Source organism: Myodes glareolus, chromosome 14, assembly GCF_982192425.1.
Source record: "Myodes glareolus chromosome 14, mMyoGla1.1, whole genome shotgun sequence".
NCBI classification, from domain to species: Eukaryota; Metazoa; Chordata; class Mammalia; order Rodentia; family Cricetidae; genus Myodes; species Myodes glareolus.
The window spans coordinates 33,912,307-33,938,565 of NC_142039.1; the positions used below are offsets into that span (position 1 = coordinate 33,912,307).

Sequence of the window (26,259 nt, forward strand, 5' to 3'; positions counted from 1 at the left end):
TGAGATGGGGACATTGGGAACAACACAGTTTCTGCAGAAGTCCAGTCCTCTTGTTGGATTCTAATTGTCCAAAAGGCGTGGTTCCCAGGGTGCTATCGGGAAACTGTGGAGCTTTGAATAAGTAGAACTGACTGAGAGCTCTTCAGAGCAATCCCAAAGGAGACCGTAGGGTGCCAGACCTTTCTTCTCTTCCCTTTTCACTTCCTGGCACAAGGCAAACAGTTTTGTTGTACCATATACCCTGTTAGGATATTCTTCCTTACCACAGGCCTCAAGGATCGGACAAATTGAATCATGGATCAGAACCTCTAAACTTCAGACGGGACAACGGTTTTCTCTGGTATCACAGTGACCGAAGACTGAGTGATGTATTCAGCTAAGGTTTCTGGGTTTGTGCAGGCTGCTTGTTCTCACTACCGAGTCCTGCTGCTGCTTTTGGTACAGGATCAGCCCTTGACAGTAGGAAATGAAGAAGATTCTGGAGATGCTCCAGTAAATCTTTGGGAACACTGGAATTTGAAATTCGAATTTCTCCTATTTATGCCACAAATGTTTTTGATTGCTTTTCATTGACTAAAACTGTAAAAGACACTCTTCCCTCACAAGCTTCCCAAAAGCAGGCTGTGGTTCTGCTTGTCAACGACCATCCTTAGAATTTTCTAGTCATTTTTAGTAAACTTTATTGTCTCAGGTCATTGTAGAGAACCAAGTGGAGAAGAGTTTGGCATTTTCCAACAGGAAGTTAGTAAACTAAGCATAGATGTAATAAGTGTGGATTTTTGAACATGGCCTGTACTGTGTCAGGGAAGAAGATGAGAGAGGGGCAGTGTTAGTCAGATGGCCCTGAAAGAACAGAACCGATAGAATGAATATGGGATTTACTCTAGTGACTTGTAGACTCTGGCTTGAATAGTCCAGCAGTGACTGTCTCTTGATGGGCAGGCCAAGAAAACAGCAGTTGCTCAGTCTGTGAGACTGGGTGTCTCAGCAGTCCCAGTCCGGTGCTGGAGTCCAGGGAAGCCGTAGAGAGTTGCTGGTCTTTAGTCCGTGTTGGAATCCTGAAGATGTAGCTTCTAGCACCAGGGAAGGAATGCCCCAGGATTAGGATAGATGACCTTGCTTGGGGCAGTGAGGATAAGCAGACAAAAAGCAAAAGTTGCTTCTTCCATGCCCTCTCATGTGGACTGCCTACCCCAGAAAGTGGCCCAGATTTAAGGTGGGTCTTCTCATCTCAAATCTGTTGAAGACTGAAGACTTCCCAGTCAGTCTGACCTTTTCAGACATGCATCGCCAGCTTCTTGGGCTTTAGTTGTGTCTAGATTCTGTTGTGTTGACAACCAAAATTAGCCGCCTCAAGAACCAGCTAGAATAATGGGTTCTTAGACTGGGTCATCTACTGGTCATGGGGTCAAAGCTCTTCTCTCCTGGTTGTTCAGTGAGCACTTAGAAGAACCAGAGAGAACTTGGGTAGAGTAGATGAACGATTGGCCATTTTGTGGAATGGCAGACAGTAGCTCAGCCCTGTTCTGTGACCTGTCTGAAGGTCAGCCTTTGAACTGGAATTTGAATCTCCTATCTCTGACCAGCACACTTCCATGCCGCGCTTCTACTTCACTGCTGTGGTTGGTACCTTTAGTCCAGAGGGGAGGCTTGTTCTGTTTGCTGGTATATTATTTAACTCTCAGAAAACCTTATGAATTAAGAGGGCAAGTTTTATCATTTGCCTTTTTAGAGGAGACAACTGGCAAGCTGCCGTATTTTAAGGTAATTGGGTCACTGAAGAAGTGCTGGAGGCGAGTCTTGGAGCTGGTTTTTCTAACCCTTTTATTGTGCCACACTGCCTTATTATGCTTCATGGAACTTGATGTCATCAATATCCAAACACTTAAAAATAAATTGGGAAAGAAGTCACATCCTGTTGTGGCTCCAGCCCTTGGCAGTGGTGTTTTTAAGTAGAGGTTTGTGTTATGAGAATTTTGCTTTCAAAATGCTGCATGTGCCTCGTGTAAAAAGTTGAATGAAACGCTTTTATTTTTTGGTAAATGGCCCATGTATGATTATTATTTATTTATTTTACCCCCTTTAAATTCCAGGTCCCTTGGCTAAATGAAGCACTGCGTACTTTTATTGCACATACCTTTATTAAAAGAAGTGGAAAAGATGCTTATTAGTTTTAATATTGCATGTGTGGAAGCGTAGCTTTTAAGAAGCAGCTCCAGTATCTAGAAGTACATTTTAAGAAGTCACTTGAATTTGTATTTGATTGATAAAAGAGAAAACTTCCTTAACTTTGCTATAATTTGATAATTATCTTAGTTGGGGGTGTAGATGTCTTGCTCTTTACTGATCTGATGCACATTCCTGGGGCCTGGCAGTTTATTTTGAGGCAGCCTTTCATTGGTTGGTATATAATCCAGGCACAGCTGTGTCTAAGTGCAAGTTTTTGCCCTTTCTCTATAAACCATATGCTGCTTTAACTTTTGGTGTATGCCCTTTCAATAAAACTCACATGGCTTTTACTGGTGGAACTATTGTTAAGTTAAACACAAACCAAATAGTCAGGCTTCTTGCATTTAACGCTGGACTACAATCTTCCAGAAAACAGTGTTAAAACACTGCTATTTGAAATAGCTATTCATGACCCAGAAACACTCTAGAAAGTTAACGGGTTGTGGTGTGGAAGGGCATGAGGAAAAGTTATGATGAGTTATAGGGACAAGAAAACAATTCAACCTGAGCCTTGGAGGTGTCAGGCAAGTGGGTGTGTTTATTACAGAGTTACAGAAGCTGGGGAAGATCGGGCAAATTCAAATCCAAACCGTACTGAGGTTCTGTCTCAGCCCAGTATGGATGCCTGCTTCAAGAAAACAGACATCTTTGTAAAGATGGCTCAGTGCTTAAGATTGTACTAGCTGTGCTTCTGGAGGACTGGGATTTCATTTCCAGCACCCATATGGTACCTTTTAAACTTCTATACCTCCAGATACAGGGGATATGACAGCGTCTTTTGGACTCCATGGTCATCAGATTCACAAGTGGTGCACAGACATACATGCAAGTGAAACACCTGAATACACTGAAAAATAAACAACAAATGCTGGAAGGAACTCTTACTCACTACTATCAGGGATGTAAACTGAGGTAGAGACTGTGTAGTGAGTATGGAAGTTCCTTAAAAAAAAAAAAAAAGAAACAAAAACCAAAAACCATCATGGGATCTAGCTGTAACACTCACAGGAATATACTCAGGAACCTAAGTCAACAGAGGTACTATAACATCCGCACTGTAGAGATCCTTCCACATCCATGTGTATCAGAGCACTTTCCATTACAGCCAAGATGTGAAATCAGCTTCAGATAAATATGTGTATATCTACAATGTTGTTTCATTCATCTATGAAGAAGACAGACATTATAGAAAAATCACTGAAACTTGAGATGATCATGTAAGCAAAATAAGCCAGATGCAGAAAACAAATACCGTGTAATTCCTCTCTTCATGGAATATCTACACAGGACAGGACAGTAGAAGGAAAACTTCGTTAGAGGAGAGGGAGGGGACAAGAGAGGATCATGGGAAAATAAAGAAAACCATTCCACAGCTGTCAAGTGGCAGAGATTGGATTGGAATCCAGGGTCTCCTCACATACCCACGAGGCTGCTATAGCTCTGAATTTTTAAAGGTTCTGTAGAAGACACTCAGGTGTTCCAGAATATAATTTTAATTTGCAGTACAGGAGAAAGTTCAGCTTAGCTGGTCGCTTCCCTGAAGGACAGTGTTCTAGTGTGTTTTCTAACAGGCTCCTCAACACTGGGTAATTCATCAAACCTAAAGGGTTGTTTCAATCATGCTTCTTGAGACAGCCCAGCCGAAGAGTGCATGGTTCTGGCATCTGCTTGGCCTCAGGAGGGCCGCCTTTGGTCCTAATGCGGTAGAAGGCTTCACATAGTGAGGCAGAGCAAGCTAGGTAGAAGAAGTTCCTTTTTGCTTCTGTTTTATGACCAAGCTCCTCTCACAAGCGTCATCATGACACAGTCACGTGTCCTGCTTTGTAACTCAGCATTGCCATATTGAGGACCAAGTTTCCAGCAGACTGTAGGGAACACGTTCCCCCCCATAGCCGGCAGCCTTGGGCAGATTGATTAACCTTGATTAGGCCTCACAGTGGTTGTCAAGGGTGGTGGTGCTTCAGTCCTCTCAGGTCTGTGCACTCCTCTGGAGATTGACAGGTACTCAGCAAAGGTCTCGGCTTGGGAGGCAGACCTCAGTGTTACCAGTGTGCTTACTTTTTGTTTGTTGCAGGGGTGGCTTGGTAAAAGCTGAATTAATTCTTTGCCAGGAGGTGGAACATTATACACACTTGGTGTTTGTTTGGGATATATTTGTATAGAGAGCTGAAATAATTGAAGTGGTGGTCATGCAACTTTAAATAAGCGAACCCATTGAAATAGACATAAAACCGTCTACCAGTGACAGCTGTTATTAATATGTATAAAAGTAGCTGGCTATATATACTCACTGTGTCCAAGAAATTTAAGAGGTGGAATAAAGTAAGACTTCGGGACATAATTTTTCAATTTGTGAATACTTAATTTGAAATCCTTTTGAGATACATAGATATGAAAATAAAATTAAAGAAGATACGCCTTTCTCCATCCTCAAATGACTGGGAAATATAGAAACATAAAGAAATAATCCATAGAAATATTTTCAGGTTATGTCTGCACACAGCCTTAATTTTTTTTTCTTAATTAAAAGTTTAGGATATATATATATATATATATATATATATATATATATATATATATATAGTTACTCTCTTCCTCCTTTACTCTAAATACAGTTTAGAAGCACGGTGGCCTGCTGTGTGAGTGGGTTCTTGGCAGCTATGCCCCTCTCTTGTGTCTGTGTGACTGGCGTTGTGATCCCCATTGATGCCACCGCTGTTTTCAAGTTTACCTGCGGAAGTTCCGTGTAGTAAGTGCCTCTCTTATGCTGGTGGAGCTCCAGGAAAACACTGCCCTTAGTGTCATGACAGTCGACCGTCTCATCCGACGGCACACACGGCTTTAACTCCTTTTCTTCCTGTGACTCACCCTGTGAGGAGCTTCAGGAGTTGGCTGCCCAGGCGCTGGGCTCTGCCCTGGCGCTGGGCTCTGCCCTGCACTTGTGTGTGCTCCGGGTAAGCAGCGTTGCCTCTCTGACGCTGCCTTTCTCCTCTGGTGATGAGGATTGTGACAGTGCCCTCCCTGTCTACCCCAGGAGCGAGGTGAGAGGACAGGGGAGGCGCCTCCTGCCTCCTTTAAGTAAATATTTGCTGTCGTTAACTGGTGCGTGGTTAATAGATTTTAGTTGGCAGGCTTCTGAGAAAGATGGATAGGAAGAACGTGTGAAGTGGATTTGTTTGTGTTTCAGAGAAGCAGATGAATTTAATCTTCCCTTTGTTTCCCTAATTGCTCTTGCTGCTATTTATTTATTTATTTATTTTTCTTTTTAAATTTCCTTACTTATGTTTCTTCTGGATGTTTCTGGTTCTCTGGAATAAAATTAAGAGGGAAATCTAGGCTGCCCAACCTCAGTTGCAGGGGGTTGAGCCTGGCGCTGCCTCTGCCCCTTGTCTGCCCTGCCCCGCTGAACTTTTCCTAGGGGGTGCAATGGTGGTGCGCTGGTGGCTGGCGCATCCTGTGTTGCCTGTGACTCAGGTGTGTGTAGAGAGGGGTCAGGCTTCTGGTGCTTTTCTTCTCTTATACACAGTTCTTGTGCCGCTACCTGAAGTCTGTGGCTAAGCTAGGCTCTGGCTTTCCAGATTCTTTCACGTCCATGTTCATTGCTCTCTGTCACACTAGGCAGGAAAGGGAGTCAGCCCAGATGTTCGTTAAGTGGTGACTGCATCACTTAATGTGGTACGTCCACGCAGCGGCGTTTCATCCAGCCTTAAAGAAAAACGAAATTTGTGAGAAAATGGAGGGGGCAGGAAAACAGTGCATTAAGTGAGGTAACCCAGGATTAGAAAGACAATACTGCGTGTTCTCCCGAGGATTCCCAGCATGCACTTTTACTATAAGTGTAGGTATATGGAATTGTGTGCAGAGCCCAGAAAAGGAGCTCAGGGTAGTGGAAGAAGGACGCTTTGAGGATGGGAGGAGGAGGGTAGTAGAACATATGTGATATGGCGGTGGAAGAGGGAATACTAAAGATGGAAGACTGCCAGCGGGGGGGGGGGGGGGCAGAGCGTGAGAGCGGTCAACCGAAACTAAGGTGTGTGAAAATGCCACAAAGAAACCCGTTACTCTGTATGCTGGTTAAAAAGTAAAAATAAATGTAGAAAAATCCCCAATAATTGACAAATGGTGTGTGTATTTGCCTCTGAGGTGCACATACCATAGCCGAGGTCACAAGGAGTCTTAGCTAGAGGACGGCGTTGTCCTAGGGATCTGTACTGCCTTTGTCCAGAAGCTGACTCAGCATAGGTAAGTCCTACTCGCTGTCCTTCAGGGTACTTTGGTGGCCTCCAACTTGAGTAAAATAATGATATTATTTTAATGTTCAAATTCACTTTTCAACAGGGCCTGTTTTTTTTATAGCATCATGTGTAAAAATTTATTAAGAATATAATGCCGCCATATGCTCATGCTGTTTCATTACACAATCTAAAGACAAAAAAAATGCCATATAAGCACCCCAGATGTTACACAAAGGCCTCCATTGTAACGGTCATAGGTTCTTGAACTACTGTGAATGTTAGCTCACTTAGTGTTGGCTTGCTTGCTGAAGACATACTTTGACAAATAGAACACGAGCTATCACTAACCGCATTGCTGCCTGCAGAGAATGTTGTAGTAGTTAGTATGTGTGTCTTGAGGACCTTTCTGCTGTCAGTGCGAACACTCCATGGCCATGTGTTCCTCGGGTTAGGTTACGCAAGAGTACATCTTCAGGTGGCCGAGTTTTCCTGCAGATGTATATATGGCAGGTTGTCAGAATGACAGAAACAACAGACATTTTTGTTTTGTTTTAAATATTTATTTATCTATGTATATGAGTGCTCTGTTTACATGTATGCCTGGATGTCCACAGAGGGTATCAGAAGAGGGCATTAGATCCCATTTTGGATGCTTATGAGCCACCATGTGGTTGCTGGGAATTGAACTCAGGACCTCTAGAAGATCAGCCAGTGCTCTTAACCACTAAGCCATCTCTCCAGCCCTAGAGACATTATTTTTAAAAAAACCAACTTGTTGTATACAATTTTAAACTTTCCTTTGTGCAGATTAATGTTTAAACTCAGGATCTTTTTACTCGTAAACTGGAAAATGTCGTTGTTCAGTCAGATGGCATGCCGTAATGACAGTCAGTGTTCAGTGGTTGGGACACTGAAGGAACTGTCTAGTTTGGCTTTTCCCTGAACGTGCCATCAGTCTATAGTTGTCTTAACAGAAGTGTCATGGAAAAGAATTATATAGAGAACAAACCAAAATCAGCTCAGCAGAGCTTCAAAAACTGGGAAAGGGGGAGTGAAGTACTTCCATGTACGTGAACTGATCATTTCCTTAGCTTTTGACTGTACAAGGTATTACTTACAGGAAGTCTGGTTGGCTTTATAATTATGATAAAAAGGCTCAAATGCAATACCAGAAGGTAGTGTGTTGGCAACTGACCAAGCATGTCTCAAAGACAATACGTTAGGGGCTAGAGAACTGACCTAGCAGTTAAGACTACTTTCCTGTCTTCTAGAGCATGGGTTCTCAACCTTCTTAATGCTGTGACCCTTGAATACAGTCCCTCATGTTGTGGTGATCCCCAGCAATACTATTATTTCATTGCTACTTCAAAACTGTAATTTTGCTACTGTTATGAATCCTAATGTAAATATCTGATTTGGAACGCCAAAGTGGTCACAACCCACAAGTTGAGAACCGCTGTTCAAGGGGATCTGAGTTCAGTGGCCAGCACCCTCATCAGACACAATTGCCTGTAACTCCAGCTACAGGAATCGGATTCCTTTGGCCTTCTTGAGCACTGGCAGTCATGTATGTGCGTAAAGAGAAAATCTTAAAACCAACTAGAATTTATAAAAAACAGCTTATTAAATAGCTTTAATGTTAAAAATTAGTATTTACAGCTGGGCAGTGGTGGCGTACACCTTTAATCCCAGCACTTGGGAGGCAGAGGCAGGCAGATCTCTGTGAGTTTGAGGCCAACCTGGCCTACAAGAGCTAGTTCCGGGTCAGACTCCAAGCTACAAAGAAACCCTGTCTCAAAAAAAAAAAAATTACAGAATGCCTTAGTTGGATTTTACATTTTGGCCAATCAATAGACTGATGGGCCATCTCTGAATTTAAACTAAAGTATGTCGTAGTGAGACCTTTTTAAAAACAAACGTAACAGCCCAAATAAAACAAGTTAAACTTGTGTTCCTTGCTACAATTTTAAAAAAGTAGTCAGATGGTTCAGTAATGGGACTTTGCTGTCAGAGCTGCTAAATACATGGGCTTACTCCCTGCCTGGAAGGAAAACCGGACTCGGAGTTTACCTCTGCCCAGCCCAGGTGCCATAGGCAGCAGCAGACTAGGTCCCCAGCCTGCCAACAAGCTCCTTGCTGCTCTGCTATGTTGTTGCCTTTGGATCTCATCATGGAATCTTTTATGCTCAACGCTATTTGCAAAGGAAAGAAGAAACTGCAATTCTTTGCTTATAGAAGACTAAAACCATCTCAGTGAAAACTTTGCTCCTCCTGCGAGCCATTGCCGATAGGTGCAAACGCACTGTTAAGCAGGAGGGACGATTTTGATCCTCCTAGGAGTTTATGGTCCTGCTTTTGATACCACTCAGAACTCACAGTGTAAGAGGAGGGCAGCTGAGAGCAAGCTTCTAGAAACTTCGTGGTGTTTTTCAAGGAAGGGCTTTCCTTGAGAATAAGAAAACTCTCGTCTCCCTTTTGATGGGAGCCAGGGGACCTCAAGGGCACACTTTGGAGCATATTTTCCCTCCCCAGGTCCTCGTGGACCTCGTACTTTCTTTCCAGGCCTTTGAAAGTTTGTGAGCATCATGGGCTACAAGTTTGGCTGGATCACAGTGCTCTCGCAATCAGCTTTCAGGAGCTTCCTCCCAAAGGGCAGGGTTGTCATCCTAAACTCTTAGTCTGGAAAGTTCAGAGGTGTGAGCAGTGGATACTCTGAAGGACGCAGCGTGTGCTTGAAACCTCGGTCAAGTTCATAATGCCATCTGCTCATCTTGGCTGTTATCTTTGGAAAAGACAGACAGCTGCCTGTCCCGGACCCACAACTCTCTGCTGCCGTGGTGGTGCCAGTCGTTCCAGAGTCGTGTTTGCGCTTACCTACCTTCTCATCGTCTTCTGTCTGCTTCTTGTTATCCCAAGGGCCTCTTGCAAAGTTAGTTGGAGCTCTGTAAACTAAGCAGTTGGGGAGTGAGGTAAGACTTCAGCTTTGAGTTGAGCACAAACCTGCTGTGTTTGCAGCAGATAGTTACAGTGAAGGTCCGGGGCAGTGTTGGTTAGCGTAGAGCATTAGAAATGTTCAAACAATGGGGCTGTGTGCCAGTGATGGAAGACACTTTCTTCTTTCTCTCCTTTCACCCCAAGACCTCCTGGTTGATGAAAGGAGGAAGAGAGCGCTACCTATCAGCTTGAGGGGAGGCTGTCACTTGAATTTCCCCAAAGCTTCAAATCCTGCTGTAACCCTCTCCAGTTTGCCGGCCTGCCAGCGTGGTTTAAAGGTTGCAGACAAAGCAAGAGCTCCCTCTTGATCCATCTGGGCCCCTCCCTCTGTCATCCGTCATTGTCAGTGGGAGATGTATGTATAGCAGCACAAGGGCAATGTCTGACCTCAAGGGTATTGGCAATGTTCTTAGAGAAGGCATTGTTTGCTCAGCCTCTTTGGAAGCGGTGCTCCAGGCGTTCCTGAGCCCCTGGCTAGGGCATGACAGCGGTTTGCCTGGAGAGGGAATATTCTGGTATTAAAACTCCAGCAACTGTACTCCCCCTACCTGGCTTAAGCCTGCTCTACTTTTGAATATGCCCTGTCTCTTCTCTTTTTCATTTCTGCTATCTCTTTGGTCCAAGTCCTGTGGGGGATTCTGAAAAGGGGAGGCGAGGACTTGGGTTCTACCAGGTTTATTCAAAGAACATCGACATGTAAATAATGAAAGAAAAGGGCTGATACGATGCCGCAAATGCATAGTCAGGAAAAAGATGAAATAATGCTCCTTTCAAATCCAGGGAGGCAGTTGCCTGGGAGGGAGGGACGGGACCCCCCCCCCAGTGCTTGGAGTAACACACAGAAGCCACTGGTTGCACCTGCTTCCCCAGGAACAGATGAGCCACGCTGCCTTGAGGCCTGTGGGTGCCCTCAGCCCTGCTGGGGATTGTGCACATGCAGGTATGGCACTCTACCCCAGTGCCTGAACATAGATTTGTCGGTTGGCTCCCTCTCAGTGTTCCCCAGGAATGAACTGATGGTGACAAAATGTGAATGGAGAGTATCTGAGTTTTGTGAATTCCTCTCATAACAGGAAAACATCAGGTTTTTTTCTCATAAATATTGGGGTTGAGGTGTACCTCCAATTATCATTCCAAAATCCCACCTGAGAGTTACTCCCTTGTTAACAGGGCCCTGTGGGCTCAGTGAGAAGTGGCTAGGGTGAGTTCCTCCTGATCACTTCCTGCCTGGGACCTGGGGTTTCCATCTGGACTCTGGGCCTCATACCTTCTCCCTGCTACCATATGGGATGGAGAGTCTGGAGAGATCAGATGAGATGACTTGAGGGATGGCAGTGAAGGATTATTTATTTCCCTGAAGGAGGAGAGGTGCTTGCTGGCCAGCGATCACCAGTCCTCACGTTCCTATTGTTGAGCTGCGGCTTGTGTTTTAACTCATTCAGAGATAAGTCCATCATTCAGCATCAAAAGTGGGGGGCACCAGAGACTCAGACCCTGAACACGGTAGTGTTCTTTTCTGGTGAAAATCCCATTTGGCCAGAAATCTGAGTACCCAGTCTTTTCCTTCCTGCCCCTAACATTTTGGTGCCTTCTCTCCACCCTCCACCCGCCCATCTTTTTGGCTTACTGCAACCTGAGTGCTCCTTTTTCTGGGAAAGCCTGATATCCTGACTTCAGTTTTATAATTTAATGATAGAGAGTTTCCTTAGTAAACCAAATTTAGAATCCTAGAATGCTTATCTTATATCCAGACCTTGAACATAAAAGGCATTTTATACCCACAATTGTTCATTTAATGAGCAATTGCGGAGTGCAGGCCGGTTAAGGGATTGAGCTATATGCACTATTATTGCAAGAAGTATTCCGAAATACCAGAAATAGGACGTAAGCTCTGATCAGGGAGACTGCGAGCACAATTACCTTCTTTTCAAATCCTTCTGTGACACTGCGGGAGGAAAAAGGACTTTGAAACTTGAAAGGAAAGAGCTTGCTTTCAACCTCAAAAGCTAGGAGGAAAGGGCTCTGAAATTTGCTCAGAATTCCCAATTCACCATTAGCCTGTTTCTTCCTTTAGCCTCAAGGCATTCTCCGCTTTTTGAAAAGATGTTAAGAAATTCAGTCACAATAGAGAACCTAGTTTTGAACACGTTTCACTCGGTCCATTGAGGTCTGGGCTCCAGCCTTTGTGTGGGGTGAATTGAGCTGAGCGGCTAGCTGGTTGGAGAGAGGTGAATGAGGAGTCGCTGTGCAGTCGCAAATTCTGGCAAAGGAAAAAAAAAAAAGCTCACCCCTTCCTTTGTTTTGTAATGCGCATTCCTGTACAATCCTGCCAGTGGCAATATGTGGAGTCCAGACTGTCCCTAAGTCAATATGGAGTACTTGGTTTATAGCAACTCTTGTTAAGTTTGTCTTGTAATTGAAGCTGCTGTTGACCTTGCTTGGGGACCATTTGTAAAACCGTTTATTTAGCATAAACTGAAATAATAAACCCTCCTTCTCTGGGGCCGATTGTGATAGGGTGACATTAGTTTGATTTAATGATTACCCGCCTGACCCTTCTGCTGGAGAGGGAGGCTTGAATAGGGAGAGTTCACTTCCAAGCACTTGCAAAGAATACTAATGAGCTTGTTAAATTTAGCATGGCTCCAACCACTTTTAATTCCTCTAATGGGAGCCTCATGGCCCGCGAGAGGGAGAGGGAAAGGCAAGAAAGGCCAAGAGATGCTGAGAATGTTCCTAGAGGGTCGGCTCAGTTAGAGAAGCTCACCAAGAAGTTTATAGAAAGTAGGTAGCCAGAGCCCAGGTACTGAGTTGTAAGTGTCTTGTGTTTGTTTTTACCTCCCCCAACCCCCCAACACACTGTGACTTTTATAGCTTGGGGGCAAGAGAGGAGTAAAGGCATTAAAATGAGTTTTCAACAACAGAACAAAATGGGTGTTAATGGAGAAAAGAGCAAGCAGGTGTTCTTTGGGCTCCTAAGCAGCCAATTTTGCCATGAATGGAGGTGTCCTGCCTAAAGATGCCCAGTGGAGTTTTGTTTCTGCATAGAAAGACTTGTGTGAAACATGTCTTACATCTAGGTGAAAAAGACCTTGTCTCCTGTATTCCAGGAGTTTGTGATGTGTCTAAGTCCTCTTTCACAGAGCTGGGGTGCTTTCTCCAGACCTTCATGATAATTGCCCTACACAGTGTTTGCAACGAGGTTTCTTTAGTTCTTTCTCAGCTTCTGGCGCTAAGTTTGACTCCATGTTGGTTGCTTCTGGAGGCGTTTGTAAAATCTGGGGCGGTTCCTAAGACCGTGTCCTCTGGGCAGCTCTCTCTTTGGGCGTGGATGCATGCAGATTCGTCTGCCTGGGCACAGATGACAGGAAGAAGGAGGTACAAAGTGGGATTGTGACGGCAGTGTTTGAAACATTTTTTCTTCCTGAAAGTTTTGAGAGAATCGCATGTTTCGCTTTGACCCCCATGCTTGCAGCTTTTCAGCAGGGAAGCTCAAACAGTTGCTTGTGTTTGGCTGTTACAGTCCATTGGCAGAAGCTCTTGGAGCCGTGGGCTGTTTGCTTACATTTTTACTGCTGGCTCCTGCTTGTTGCCATGGTGGACAGTATGTTTCTGTCAATAATTTGGCCTAGTGTAGCTTGTCTGTACTGACTCTCGAACTTTATTGAAGAACTCGCCTCGACTGAATGAGATGAGACAGCTTTCGTCTTTTGGCACGCAGAAGTGGTTGCTAAATTTCTAAGAGCAGGCGGGAATATTGCTTGGGAGTTGTGCTCTCCTTGTATCCATCATACGCTCGAGTCTCCTAGCTGTTTGTGCTTGGGAGCGTGTGTATTGTCAAGTTTTCATCTGAATGCTCATCAAAAGCAACTCAACACGGGAGGTAAATTCATGAAGTTTGTGTCTTCTGGCGTGGGGGTGGGGCCAGAGGCTTGTTGAGTAAAAAGGGTCACAGCGCCAACCGTGTAATAAAAGTTAAGGTTCCATGATGAAAGTCCCTGTATTAAAAACATTCTTGCCTGCATTTAGCTTTATGAAGAGAATGCCTTCATTTTTTTTCCCTGTATTAACTATTTGAGCTTGTATAACCTCCTCACACACGTTGAGATACTTCTCATTAACAAAGTCACTACACTAAGAGGCAGCCCATTTTTCTTTGCCTTTCTTCTTTCTCCCTGCAGGCTGGAGGGGCCTGACAGTGAGGGGAAGCTGATCAGCCATGCTGACTGTCCAGTTGTTGGTGAAGTTGTCTTCACCTGCTCACTGTAGATGCACACATCGCCACAGAGCCGGAGTTGACTGTAGGGATGCAGCTTTAAGGGGGAAAAGTTCATTTCTTTTGGGAAGATTAACTTGAGGAACCCCTATTTTAAACCTGAACCCCCATTTTAAACCTGGGATGGATCACAAGAATTTGCTCGCTTACTTTTCCCCCGGAGAATGCTAATTATGTGTCATAGTACCTCTGTGGAAGGGTTTTTTGTTTCTTTTTTTTTTTCCTTGTTTTACAGAATGTGCCCCTCACTGCTCCAAGTTAACTTTACTTGAAATTTTAAACACAGTTTCTTACAGAGCACAAATGAGTGGAAACTATGACTTGGTCTTTTTGACGGTTGTAGGAATTTTTACAAAACTATTATTTTCAGTGTTTTTGACGTCCATCAGCTTTTGTATAACCCCGAAGTCCTTTCTGTAGACTGAAATCTCACTGCTAATGAATCTCCTGGGAAGACTAATGCCTGTGTGTATTAACAGGAAGAAGAAAAACGAAGGCTCTTACTTGCTTGTTTTTGGTAGTTTGTCTTAAAATTGCCAGCAGCATGATTTGAATTACTTTTGCAAAGATCAATGGGAAAATCTGGGATAATTTCATTTTTTTTTTGTGGGCTTTAGTTGTTATTTGATAGATTAAACCCGTGTTTTACCCTTTAATTCTGAGGTTTCAGGTGAGGATCTGCACAAAACAATACTAAAATAATATTTCACAGTTGCTTTGTGGTGGTCAGCAGATTCACTGTAAGGACTCCAGCATACCTCATCATGTTTTGCAGAGCATTTGGGGTAAAAACAATTCATTGTTTGTTTTCAAGCTTTCCACACATATAGGCAGGAGCACCGAAGTTGGTGTTGGCATCTCAGTTGGTAGTAATATATTGTATGCACAGTTCCGCTTTCCTCCAAAGTGAACAAAGAGCCACGCTCACGTATTAGAAATTAGTAGCGTTCCTGGTATGGGTTCACAGGTAGTTGCACCTACTTATGGTTTCTTTGAAGGGAAGTTTGCATATTTAGATATGTTCAGTCTGTCTGAGATGTTCAGCAATGTAATTGTTTATACCTAGAGTTTCAATTGTTTTATTATTATTATTATTAAGAATAAAGACTATGCAAGTTTTTGAGTTAGCTGTTTAAGCATTACCCATACAGCTTTTGTTTCTGTGAGCTTTTCCTGCCAGAACAGCAACTGCTGGTTCCATGCAGCTTGACTGAGGTGTGACGCTTACTGGCTGTGATTCTAACAGGCAGATGAATCCACCTGCTGTGGGTTCAGACAGCAAGATGGCTGAAGTTTATGCACGAAGTCTAGCAAAGGTCATCCAGTCACAGAGAATGGTGGTGGAGAGATGGAAAGTTCTAGTAGGCCGACGAGAGCTCAAGTGTTCCGGATCTGGAGATAAAGTGTGTGTGTGATTTCATCCTTTTGATTAGGTGTTGGAGTCACATCAGAGCATGACTGGGAACATCGTCCTTGGACTTTACCTCCTTCGCTACACAGCCATGTTAAACCTGGACCTTCTGTCTCACTGAGTTTTCCTCTTGGTTCCCAGCTTTGACCTCTGGACAGACTCATGAAGCCTGTCTTAAGCTCCGTTCTTGTCCTGATTGACACCTTTGCCCCTATCTCTAGGGTGCTTTCAGTTTCCTTTCTGACCTTGTTGAATCTCTTTGTGGGTAACAAATCTGTGTTGGAAAAGACGAAACCCTCGATATTTCTAGGATGGCTTTCTAATGGTTCACCTTCCGAGAAACGAAGGCCCGGCATTTCTGGAGCCACCCAGAGCTCCACTGGACAGCAGGACCTCTCAGTATCCTGAAGGTCTTGTTTGATTAGCAGGCAGAGCAGAACTGGACAGCCTTGACTGGAGGTTGGCAAAACTTTCTCTCTCTTGTGAGACCTGCAGGGTGTCGTTGTGTTTGGAGGAGAACCTCCCATGCATTGTCACCCTCAGGCTTCCTTCCCGCTTTATTCATCCATGTGTAGCATGGGCCATCATTCATAGACAACTTTGCTTTGCAAATATCCTACCACAGGTGTGTCGTTTACAAAGTAGTCATGAAGGACAAAGAGGCTTCTTTCCAACAGAGAGGCAGGGAGAACCATATTGATGACTTTTTTTTTTTATTGCTCCTTAAAGTAGATTCTAAAGTCTTTCATTTTCCTTCTCTCTATAGAGGATGAAAGTCCTGGACAGATCTATCACCGAGAGAGAAGAAACGCAATCACCATGCAGCCTCAGAATGTGCAGGGGCTCAGCAAAATCAGTGAGGAGCCCTCAACGTCTAGTGATGAGAGGGCCTCATTGATCAAGAAGGAGATCCATGGATCCCTACCACATCTGGCAGAGCCCTCACTCCCTTATCGCGGGACTGTGTTTGCCATGGACCCCCGAAATGGTTACATGGAGCCTCACTACCGTAAGTGCTTCTGGCCAGTTAGCACTTGTTCTGGAGAGACATGGATGGGGGTCTGTGTATGGGGTGTGTGTGGTGGCTGTGGTGTGTATGCCTGCATGCATGTACTGTATGACTTATTGACTCTTCCATGTATAAAAGTGTTTCATCTTACGTTTTTTTCCTACTTTTGTTTCTTATCTATTCTTCTTAGAGAGTGACATTTTCTTATAGTCTAAGCACTTTCAGGGTTTTCAGTGTGTGGGGGTTCAGGAAGATGGTTTTGTGAAGAATCCGCATAGAGATTTGCTAGGGTTTGAACCAGGTAAACTCTATCTGTGCAGGGTTAATGGGATACTGTTAAAGCAGCTCTATTAAAAGCCGTTGATGGCAATTATTCCTCATGTTTCATGTTTTTGCTATTCCTATGCTTAACGATTTGTTAAAACAAACTAATTTTAACAATTCAGTGCTAAATTTGTTACTATGGAAGCCTGCAGTGAGCCCTCCTCTCTTTACAAGCCTGCCCGAGACACCCGAAGTTATCTTTCTAGTCCTAACAGGATCAAAAAAATTCAACAGAACTCTGAGCATACGTATAGGGTAGTTCTTTGCAAAGGCAGACTATACGGTAAATACATACGGGCTGAGTTTACTTCAGGCCTGTTTCTGGTTTAGGAATATAATTTGGCTCCGGAGTAATGAAAGTCATGTTGAGGTGGCAAAGCTGGAAGCTCCTGATTACAGATTTATCGCCTTGCCAGGATATAGTTGCCATTTAACCTTCCTGGCTCCAATTCCAGATGATCCATTGAGCTCCAGAGAGGGAGACTGGTTTGTGTTTCCCTTTTCCCACATCATTCAGAAATTTTAGTGTTTAAGGCAAAAGGTCATTAGCCAGATGACTGATTAGTGAGGACAGCTGATTAGAGCATGTTATTTTGCTCAAGAAAGTGCCCAGGATAAAAGCTAATTTCATTCCTTCATTAGTTAGCTGGAAGCAAAGGGGAACGCTCACTCATCAGATCAAAGGGTCTTGCAGCAACCTTAAGTCCCATCAACCGCTTTCCCCACCAGAGTATATTGTTGGAAGAAATGGGGGAAGCAATACTTTTTAAGTGGAAAGGGCTTTTTTTTTTTTTTTTTTTTTTTTAAGAAGCATGAAAAAATGGTTGTTTGGATTCGTCCCCCCCACCCCTACCCCTTTAGCTTTTAAAAAAAGTTAAGTGCTTTCTCCTAAAAAAAAAAAAAAATGCTCATTGGTCCCATTCCTGAAAAGGTGTCTGTGGACACAGAAATAAGGACGGAAGTATTTGGATAGCTATATTTCCTTCCTCCCTTAGGGCTTACTTCATTTTGTTTTTTTCCCCTGACTTTTAGGAATGCAGATAAAAAATAATGTTGATAGGATTTTTCTTTTCTCTGATCACATTTTAAAGTGTCTTCCATCATGTTTTTATTTGTGGTCTCTTGAATATTATTCATGCAGACACCACTGGGGATTCCTACATTCTCCCCACCTGTGTTTATCCCTCCTCATAGTGAGCAGTACACGCACATTTTTTTTTTTAAAGATCAAGCGTTGATACCCGCCTACAAGCTCCTTGCAGTGTTTTGTCTTTTTGTGTGAACACAAGCTTTTCCCATCACAGTGATGTTTTGTTTTGTTTTGTTTTTTTCCAGATGCCCACTAATTAGTGAGGTGTTTAATTAGTCCAGACAGCAGATGAACCCGTCTTTCTGTTGGTTGATGGCAGTGGAACCGTTAACTTTCTGTCCAGTTTGCAGCTTGTTCTTTGTTTTAACAGTGTCCCATTGAGTCATCTCCCCATCGTTTGAGGGGCAGCTTTCTTTTCAGCAGGGATTCCTGTAGGGGCTCAGTGGTCTGTGTGACCCACTTCCTGGCTCACCAAAGTAGCATTAGCTAACACTGCCTGGAGAGCTCACAGGAGGATTTATATTCATTCATTGTTTTACTAGTTTGAGGATATAGTACCTATAAGTTGATTATTCTTGTGATTTCCTGCTATTCCATAAAAGAATGTTGAAGTAATGCTCTAGGGTCTGATCACATCCACCGTCTATAGCCACATGGCAAAGGAATTCTGAGGTCCACAACAACAATTTTCCTGACTTGGGAACATTATATAGTTATGTGCCGGAAGTCTTGAAAACTGCAGATTTGGGTTCAGATGCTAGTGGTTCACTTATTAGCCCTGTGACCTCGAGTCAGTGTGTTGGCTGCCAAGAGTGATTTCCTTGTTCTCAGAGATGTGTGATGTTATGACTGACTGGACCTTGGGGTTCCTCTGCCATTGTGCCAGTAAAATGGAGTCTTTCCTAAACTCCAGCACATGCTAAGTACCTCAGAATTGCGAGGCCATGCTGCTCCGCGTCTTCCTTCTACTTCCCCCTCTATTGCGCCATCACCACCACCATGTGGTTGGCTCACTCTTCGCACCATGCCATTTCTGTGAGGGTGCAGTGTATTTTGTTTGTTGTTTTGTTTTTCTGACAGCTTAGCTAATGAGTGGGCTGTAACTGGGAAGAAGGGCAGAGTAGCAAGAGCTATGCCCTGTGTCTTCTCTACAGACTGCCTTTCTCATGGAACCCCAGTTGGCTTTGGCTTTTGTCTGTTTCATAAGCAAAGATATTACGAAACTTCTTACTTTAAGAAGTCCAAAAATTTTAAATTTATGGCAGGAAATACTTTATATAATGAGTGAAAATATAGAAAAAAGTGCAGTATTATTAGTTGATATGAAATAATTAAAGACTCTAAATTAAGTTCGCATTAGATAGAATATGGCTTTACTTTTCTAGAACCTTGTTTGGGTATTTAATCTTCTATTTACATCTCAAGTAGCTTTTTTTTAGGTGTTTATGATCAAATCTGCATACCTGACATGGATTTAATTACGCAGGCAAAGCTCATGACTAATGTGAGCCAAAGGTAATAAATGTCCTGAGAATTTAAAAAATGTGTTTGAAAGGGGCATTAAATTTTATTTTGTTTCTGTTTCTTGTGGGTAAAGCCTGTCTCCCTCCTGCAGCCACGCTCATTGTAGACCTTTGTTACACTGCGCAGAAGCGTCTCTAGGGCCCATTCCTCTCTTCCGCCCTGGCCAGCTCTGTGAGACAGCTGTACACTAAAGACTCCACCAGTCCAGTGTGGCTGGCTATGAAAACTCAGTGATTCCTTCAATTATCCGTGGTTGGAAAATGTAGACTTTTCAAATGCCTAATTTGTGCTTCTATATATACTAACTTTGTATTTCTAAAGTGTGGGTAGGTTTCCTGTAAGACCAGAAAAGGGAAGAAAAAAACATAACATCTTTTTCCCTTCAGAAGGACATATGTAAAATTTTTATTGCATAAGACTTTATTATACTCGGGTAGGCAGTGAGGCATCTTCACAAATTGTAGCTTGGCAGAATTCAAAGTATTTTAGATTTTGTGGGTTTGCCTTTAAAAACTCGAAAAGGAAAGAAAAAAGAAAGCCAAGGGATAGCGGGCACTTCAAACGCTCTCAACATGTGTTTGGAATAAAATCCACACAGTGGGGTGGGGTGGGGTGTTCTCCCATGAAGGGTAGCTGTGGATGGGCTGTATATCAGGGCAAGAGAAAAAGCGTGCAAGCTGCATGTCTCACACATGATGTGGTGCTGACAAGCTCTTGGCCACAGCATCACTCGTGTTATAATTTGGGATACCATGAGGGGAGGTGGATTTGGGGACCCTATCCGCTTATCCTGGAGTCAGGCTAAGAGATTCCATCTCTTGCCCAAAGATTGATCAGCAACCTTTTTCTCCTCCTGCCCCATCTGTAGGCAGATATTTCAAACCACCATCACCCACTGCTTTTGTTACTGCCACACATTTATTGTTTTATAAACTTGGGAAGGCAGGTGACATAATAGTTCAAGCATGCGCTGTACCCTGACTGACACTTAACTTTTATTCTCTTCCCTTTTAAAGGAAACATGTGTTTCACTGTCTCCCTTTTCTCTGAGAAGAGTGTAGTTTTGTAGCCGTACCCTGTAGCGTTCTGTGTGTGGAGTTTGTTGGAGCCATTGAGCATGTCACAGAAGGTCTCAGTTTTGTTAAAGGGAGCAGAAAGATCTCTTCTTTTTTAAAAGTTCAAGTCTCCTTCATAGTTTTGTAGTTGTGCGCTGACTGCCCCCCTCTTCCCCGCCCTGCTCCCGAGCAGTAATTCTTCATGGAAAATATGATGCATTCTTGCATGCAAATGCTTTGATTGAAAACACACCGCTGGTATTCTCCCTTCTGTTCCCCAGCTCAAATGACAGAACTATTAGTTGCTAATTAGCAAAACCTGAGGAATTAGCTTAAAGAAAAGAAATGGAATTTTTAATTGGCTTGCATTTATTTTCTATGGAAAGCTACTGTGGTGATCCCACTTGTAGGCTGTGGCTTAAAAAAAGGCACATGCAAGTATTTTTTCTTACCTGTCTGTCTCTGTGTTAACTGACTTTCCACATGCCTTAGAAACGTATCTTCTGACTGAGGGGGAAGAAGATATGTATTTTACATATTTAATAGGTGCACCTGCTCACATTTCTTCTACTTTGCAATTGTCATCTTGAGACTGTAGAGACAAAAATGCCCACAAGGCACAAATGAACAGTTTGGTGTTGACCGAACTGCAAAGGTAATGACAGTTCCCTTAGCACACAGTTCCAGTTTATCCGGATCGTCTCTTCCTCCCTCCGTGGAGAACTGCTGATGAACCAATCAGGAGGTTTCATTTCCCTTCTGGATGTTAGATTATTTAAGCAGAGTGAGTGAAGCTGGGTCACTCTCTGGGGTCTGTGCTGACTGTCGTGTTTTCTAGCTGTTAGTCTTGGGAGGGGGGAGAGGAGGGGATGGCTGTCAGAAAGTCTCTACACCCTTGCATAACTTATTTGTGAGCTTAAGATACTTGCCTTTTCTCAGAAGTTCGTTGTTACAATGTGCTTCTGTACAGCAACGCAGAGGACAAACCGTGAACCATTGCTGTAGACTTTTACAGCATCATCCCAAAGATTTTATAGCTTCCTTGCAAGGTGACTAAAACATTACAGAAGTGGGGATCGTGCTAGCATTTCTGGTTTTGAACTTTTCGTAATGAAGGTTGAGATACGGTGAGTGCAAGCAGGAACCAGGTAACTTGAGAAAAGTACTGTAGCATTTGGAGAAAAGTTAATTTGTTCTGTATGTGGACTTCGAAAACATTTACTAGCAGGCCAAAAAAAGAATGAGAAGAAGACCTTGTTTCTTGTGAAAATAATTTAGACAGTGACAAGATGGCCGGCCCCTCCCATGCCTCCACTCACATCTCCTTGCCTCACTCAGAACTGGCTTCCTTTGGACCACCGCTCTGCTACTTCCTGCCTTTTTCTCTTCATGTGATTACTTCTCCTACGCCAATTAGAAAAGACTCCTTTAAGTACCATCTTACAAGATGCCTTCCCATCCTAGACACTGAAGAGCCATGCAAGTTCCATGTTTAAACATGTTATTATTACTTCCTTTGGTTATCACTGTCCCATAACATAGCCAGATCTCTTTTGGAACAGTGTGATTAGCTCAATGTATGCACTTGGCTTTTCTGTCCCCCTGATTTCCCTAGGAAGGTGTAGGAGTAGGCCCCCAACCTTCCATAACTGGGGGACTCTTAGGATGCTTGACCTTGGCCCTGTTTTATGGAGGTTACTCTTTTGGAATTGGAAGAGATGTAGTTGCTTCTATTGTCATCTTAGGGTTAGTCATTATGTCCCCCGCAGCCCGCTCTGTGTAAAGGAGGTGTACAGTTGCTAGGCTTCACATGAGAGATGAATTGCAGCCCTTTGGAAATGAGTTGACGGGTCAGTCACGGCAGGGATATGAAAGCTTTTTTAATACTGTGGGACTAGCACAGTAGAGCTGCCTGTCATAGTTGACGTGACACTCGTGTTCGATGGGACTGCTGGGTATTTTTCCTGAAGCTGAGGGAAGCGTAGTGCTTGCTTGCCCTTTTCTTCAGTAACCTCGGTAATTCACGATTTTGGTAATAATATCCCCAGTGATCCTTGTCCAGCCGGTGTGAGGCTCATGCTAATGAGACCTCACATCACAGCTCCGCTCAGGAGCAAGGATAAAGTTTCCTAAAAATGTCACATGATTTTTATTCCCTTCTTAATTCGACACCCACCCAGATGGCACTATCTTGGGGTTCTTTCCCTCCCTGGCCACCTCCCGCCCTCCTGTTTTGCTTTCTTCTCTCCTAGAGTGAAGCGTGGAAACAGGGACTCCAGCCCTTTGCTAGCCATCTTCTAACAGCTCCCTCTTCCCGCTTCTAATGGAGGCAACATTATCCTTGGCCCTCCTCCTTTTTCTTGTATAATTAAAGAATGTTACCTTTGATGTCTCTTGAAAGCCGTGCCTCCTATCCTGCTTTAGCTTTCTTGATCTTGCTTCTATACATTTGTGCTGTGTCCTCACATTTCTCCATGAAAAGACTTGATTTCCTCTTGTTGTGCCCTTTCACAGTTTGGATTAATGCACAGTAACTGATTTGGTCAGTTCCAGTGCTCTGATCCAGTCTAGACTGTTGTAGTGTTCTTCCAGAAAGATCCTACGTTCTCGGTTATTTAGCCTTTATATTTGGGCCTCTGCTTTGGTTTCCAGTAAATAAATAAGTTGTGCTCACTTTTCTGGAGTCCTCTCTTCTTTCGTGGGCCCAGATTTTTCACTGGCCTCTATTTAAGATTAATTTCTTCATCTTAGAACAAAGAAAAGAAAAAAATCTTATTGATTGATTCGACTGCCCAGCCTTTTAATTTGTCAGTCATTTGTTAACTGAGCATGTACTTATAAAGTAGCCCAAGTGCTACCCAACACTGAGCAAAATGAGCAGTCCCCTGCTTCTGTGCAGCCTCAGCTGTGGGTTATGGAGGCCAGTAGACAGAGTTCTGCACAGGAATTGTGAAGAAAGACAGTGTGGTGTTCTCTAGGATTTTCTAGAGAAAATCTTCATTCTTTACTCCAGAAGGCTTTTTGAAAGAGGTAACGGTCAAGAAATTCTAAGGCTAAGATAGGCAGACAAATCTAGGTCAAGGGCAGTTCTCACTGGCCAAGAGGCCAAAGAAAGCCTGATGCCTTGGGGAGATAGAGAAACCTTTCTGGACAGAGGGTGGGTTCACAGTGAGAGAGACAGAGGTAGAGAGATGCTGACAAGCCAGTGTCCTCAGGATCTGTCTGCTCTGTATCTGATCCATGATGCTCCCAGAGACGTGGTACATGTCTCTTGAGAATTGACAAGCCTCTGGGTAACTGTTGCAAATGAAGAGGTTCTCTGCTTCAGACTTGAATTTACCTCCATTTGTGGAATCGCCTCGTCCTCAACTCCACCCTGGGCATGCCTTCCTGGACTTCCCTGGCTGGCTGTCCACCACCGCTTGGGTTGGACAGCATTTTCTATTTTCATATGAAGACTACATAATGACATTTTTTCCTTGTTGTCCAGCTGTTGCTCTTGTCTGTGCTAGGTGACCCTAACAATCACAGTATTTTGAACCCAAATTACAAATCCCCAAATGTGGAGAATCATGTGGCTGCTTCCTTAAAGAGCTAAGCATTCTGTACGAAGACTCTTTTTTTTAACCTTCAAAACCTCATTTTTACAATGAGAAAATGCAAACCATTGAATTCACTTTATTGGGAAGCTCTTGAATCCCCACATGTCAGTCAAGCCAGAAAAACTGTGTGGAGACCTTTGTTCAGCTGGAGATGGCGCCAGCAATAACAGGGAGATGAAGCTGGGCAATCCAGTAGCCAAAATGTCAGGGAAAAGAAGAACAAAGACTCACATTAGTGGAATAAGCCTTCAGTCCCCCTGGCCTGAAATAATCTGATGGGAGATGCTGGAACCCTGGAGGAGGAGACACTGGCCTCCCTGTGGGGGTCTCGGACCTAATCAGCACACATTGTCCTGGTCAATGGGAGCCCACTCTAGGGAGCGGGTGTTTACCTTGTCCACTGGGGGGACCCAAATCTACATGCTGATTGTGCTCTGACTGGAGCGTGGAATCAAAGGAGGAGCCTGTTTCCTGGGTAATATAACGAGGAGCAGAGAAGTGTACATAGAGGTGCTGAGAAACAAACAGCCCTCTTCTTTTGACTTGCCTTCTTGGGCTAAGCCTGCTCTCAAATTGGGCAGGATCTCAAGGCTCCTCTCCTTGTTCCTATTTTCCCCTTTGTAAGGAATGCTCCCACCCCTGCCCCACCCCCGCCCCATCCTTCAGTTCTCAGGGCCTAGAAGAGAGTTGCATAATATAGTGGTTTTCCTGTGACCTTATTCCCTACCAGAAGGACTGTGATCCCTCCCAGCCCTACCACTCCCTCTGAGATCCCTTCAGCCACACAGGCTTCCTTCCAGGCCCCTCTGTGGATCAGATCCTGGTCTCTAGGCATTTCCAAGTGTCCCTTCTCGTCCTAGACTACTCTTCTAAGCTCTTTGCCCCAGGGTTGTGGTAATGCCATCCTCTCTGGGAGGCCTTCTGGATTCTGTGGCTTGACCATTTCAACTCTGCATGCAGCTTACTTTTCTAATACACCCCCACCCACCCCCCCACAACTATGGGGATGCAATTTTATATTGCCCCTTTTGTCATGGATATTTTGACTGTATTATGTATCTATTACATTGCTGTAAAACTTATGACCTAGAGACATAGTCAGTGAACAGTGGGAGGCACCTGGATACGTTTCTAAGACCGTCTGGTTCATCATATTGATACGATCTGTGTAAGCATACAGTGCCTGATATTTTTCCTCATTTCAAAAACTTTTTTTTTTTTTGATAGTCTGCTGAGACTGAGACAATGTTTCAAATGGTTGTTTGCCAAATCATGTCCTTACTCTCAAAGCTGGTGAGAGGAGACACAGACCACATACCTAGCCAGAGCCCTCAAGGAGGAATGACAAATGGTGTCCCGGGGAGGATTATGCCTTTGGAGAGGTGCTGCGGCTGCCCGTGCTGCTGTGGGTCAGAGGGCGCACACTTTGCTCAGTAACCAGAAGCCACGAAGTTGAGGAGTGAAGGGGCAAGTGTCCTGGCCATGGGATGGGGTGGTCTGGGGGCACTGGCAGAGGAGATTCAGTGTGACTTGATGTTTGCTTTAGAACTGTTACTCTGGCCGGTGGGGTAGCCCGTAGAAGAACGCTTAGCAGGCTGCTCCCACACACCTAGGAAGCCTCCTGCTTAGGAACTGTGGCCACAGACATGGCCTCTCTCTGTGAAACAGTTTATATCACAGCCTCTGCCCTTGAACTTCTAAATTCATGCAGTTTCATGAGATGTTGTCAAGACTTCCCCTCAGATAGATTAGGATATCAAAGCCCAGGTGAGCTGAAGAAGTGGCCTGTTTTTATGAGGCTGAGAAAGGGCTAAACTGAGGTTTGAGCACAGTTTTCCTTACAGCCTGAGGTTCTTCTCACGTGCTCCATAACGGGCAGAATTGCAAACGATGGCACAAACCTATCAAAGGGCCAGGTCTGATGGGTCAGACTCTGCTACCGAGGGAGCCTCAGGGGAGCGTTGTCTTAAACACTGGTAGTGCTATGTGTAAGACTTGGGAAGCAAGTGTTTGGAAGTAGGGGGACATTCCCACTTGTGGCTCTGTGTGTTACTTAGTCCCTTCCCAGTGCCTAGGTGGCAAGTTCTGGTCACTTCTCACCCTGACCCAAATATTTTAATGCATTTTTTCATGTGTTTATTTGTGAGTTTGTACATGCGAATGTGGTGCCCATGGGAGCCAGGGAGATGATTGGGTTCCCTCGAATTGGAGTTGCAGGCTGTGGTACTGGACACTAAACTCAGGTCCTTCTCAGGAAGAATATGGGTTCTTTACAACGGAGCCATCTCTCTATCCCCATTCTTGTCATTTTTACCTTTGTCCTCAACTGGGTCTGATGCGGGTGATCATGAGAAATTCCTCGTTAATTACTACTTTTCAAAGAACGAGAAGTGACATATAACTTAATTATAGGAAGGCTCTCGGGTCCTCTCTACTCCATTTAAGGAGGCCTCTGTGTGGAATCACTGGTCTGAAGGCCTCACTGCACAGCTCTTTTGGTTTGTATAGAA

The 26,259-nt window shown here is 44.0% G+C and overlaps 1 protein-coding gene across 1 annotated transcript in view; it reads left to right on the forward strand.

Annotated features, from left to right (window-relative positions):
* Gli3 (GLI family zinc finger 3) overlaps positions 1 to 26,259 on the forward strand; it is a 267,115-nt gene that overhangs the window by 64,209 nt on the left and 176,647 nt on the right. Inside the window, exon 3 of the mRNA XM_087896438.1 lies at positions 15,912 to 16,154. Within this exon, the coding sequence (XP_087752564.1) occupies positions 15,912 to 16,154 (243 nt within the window). The remainder of the gene's footprint in view (positions 1 to 15,911; positions 16,155 to 26,259) is intronic.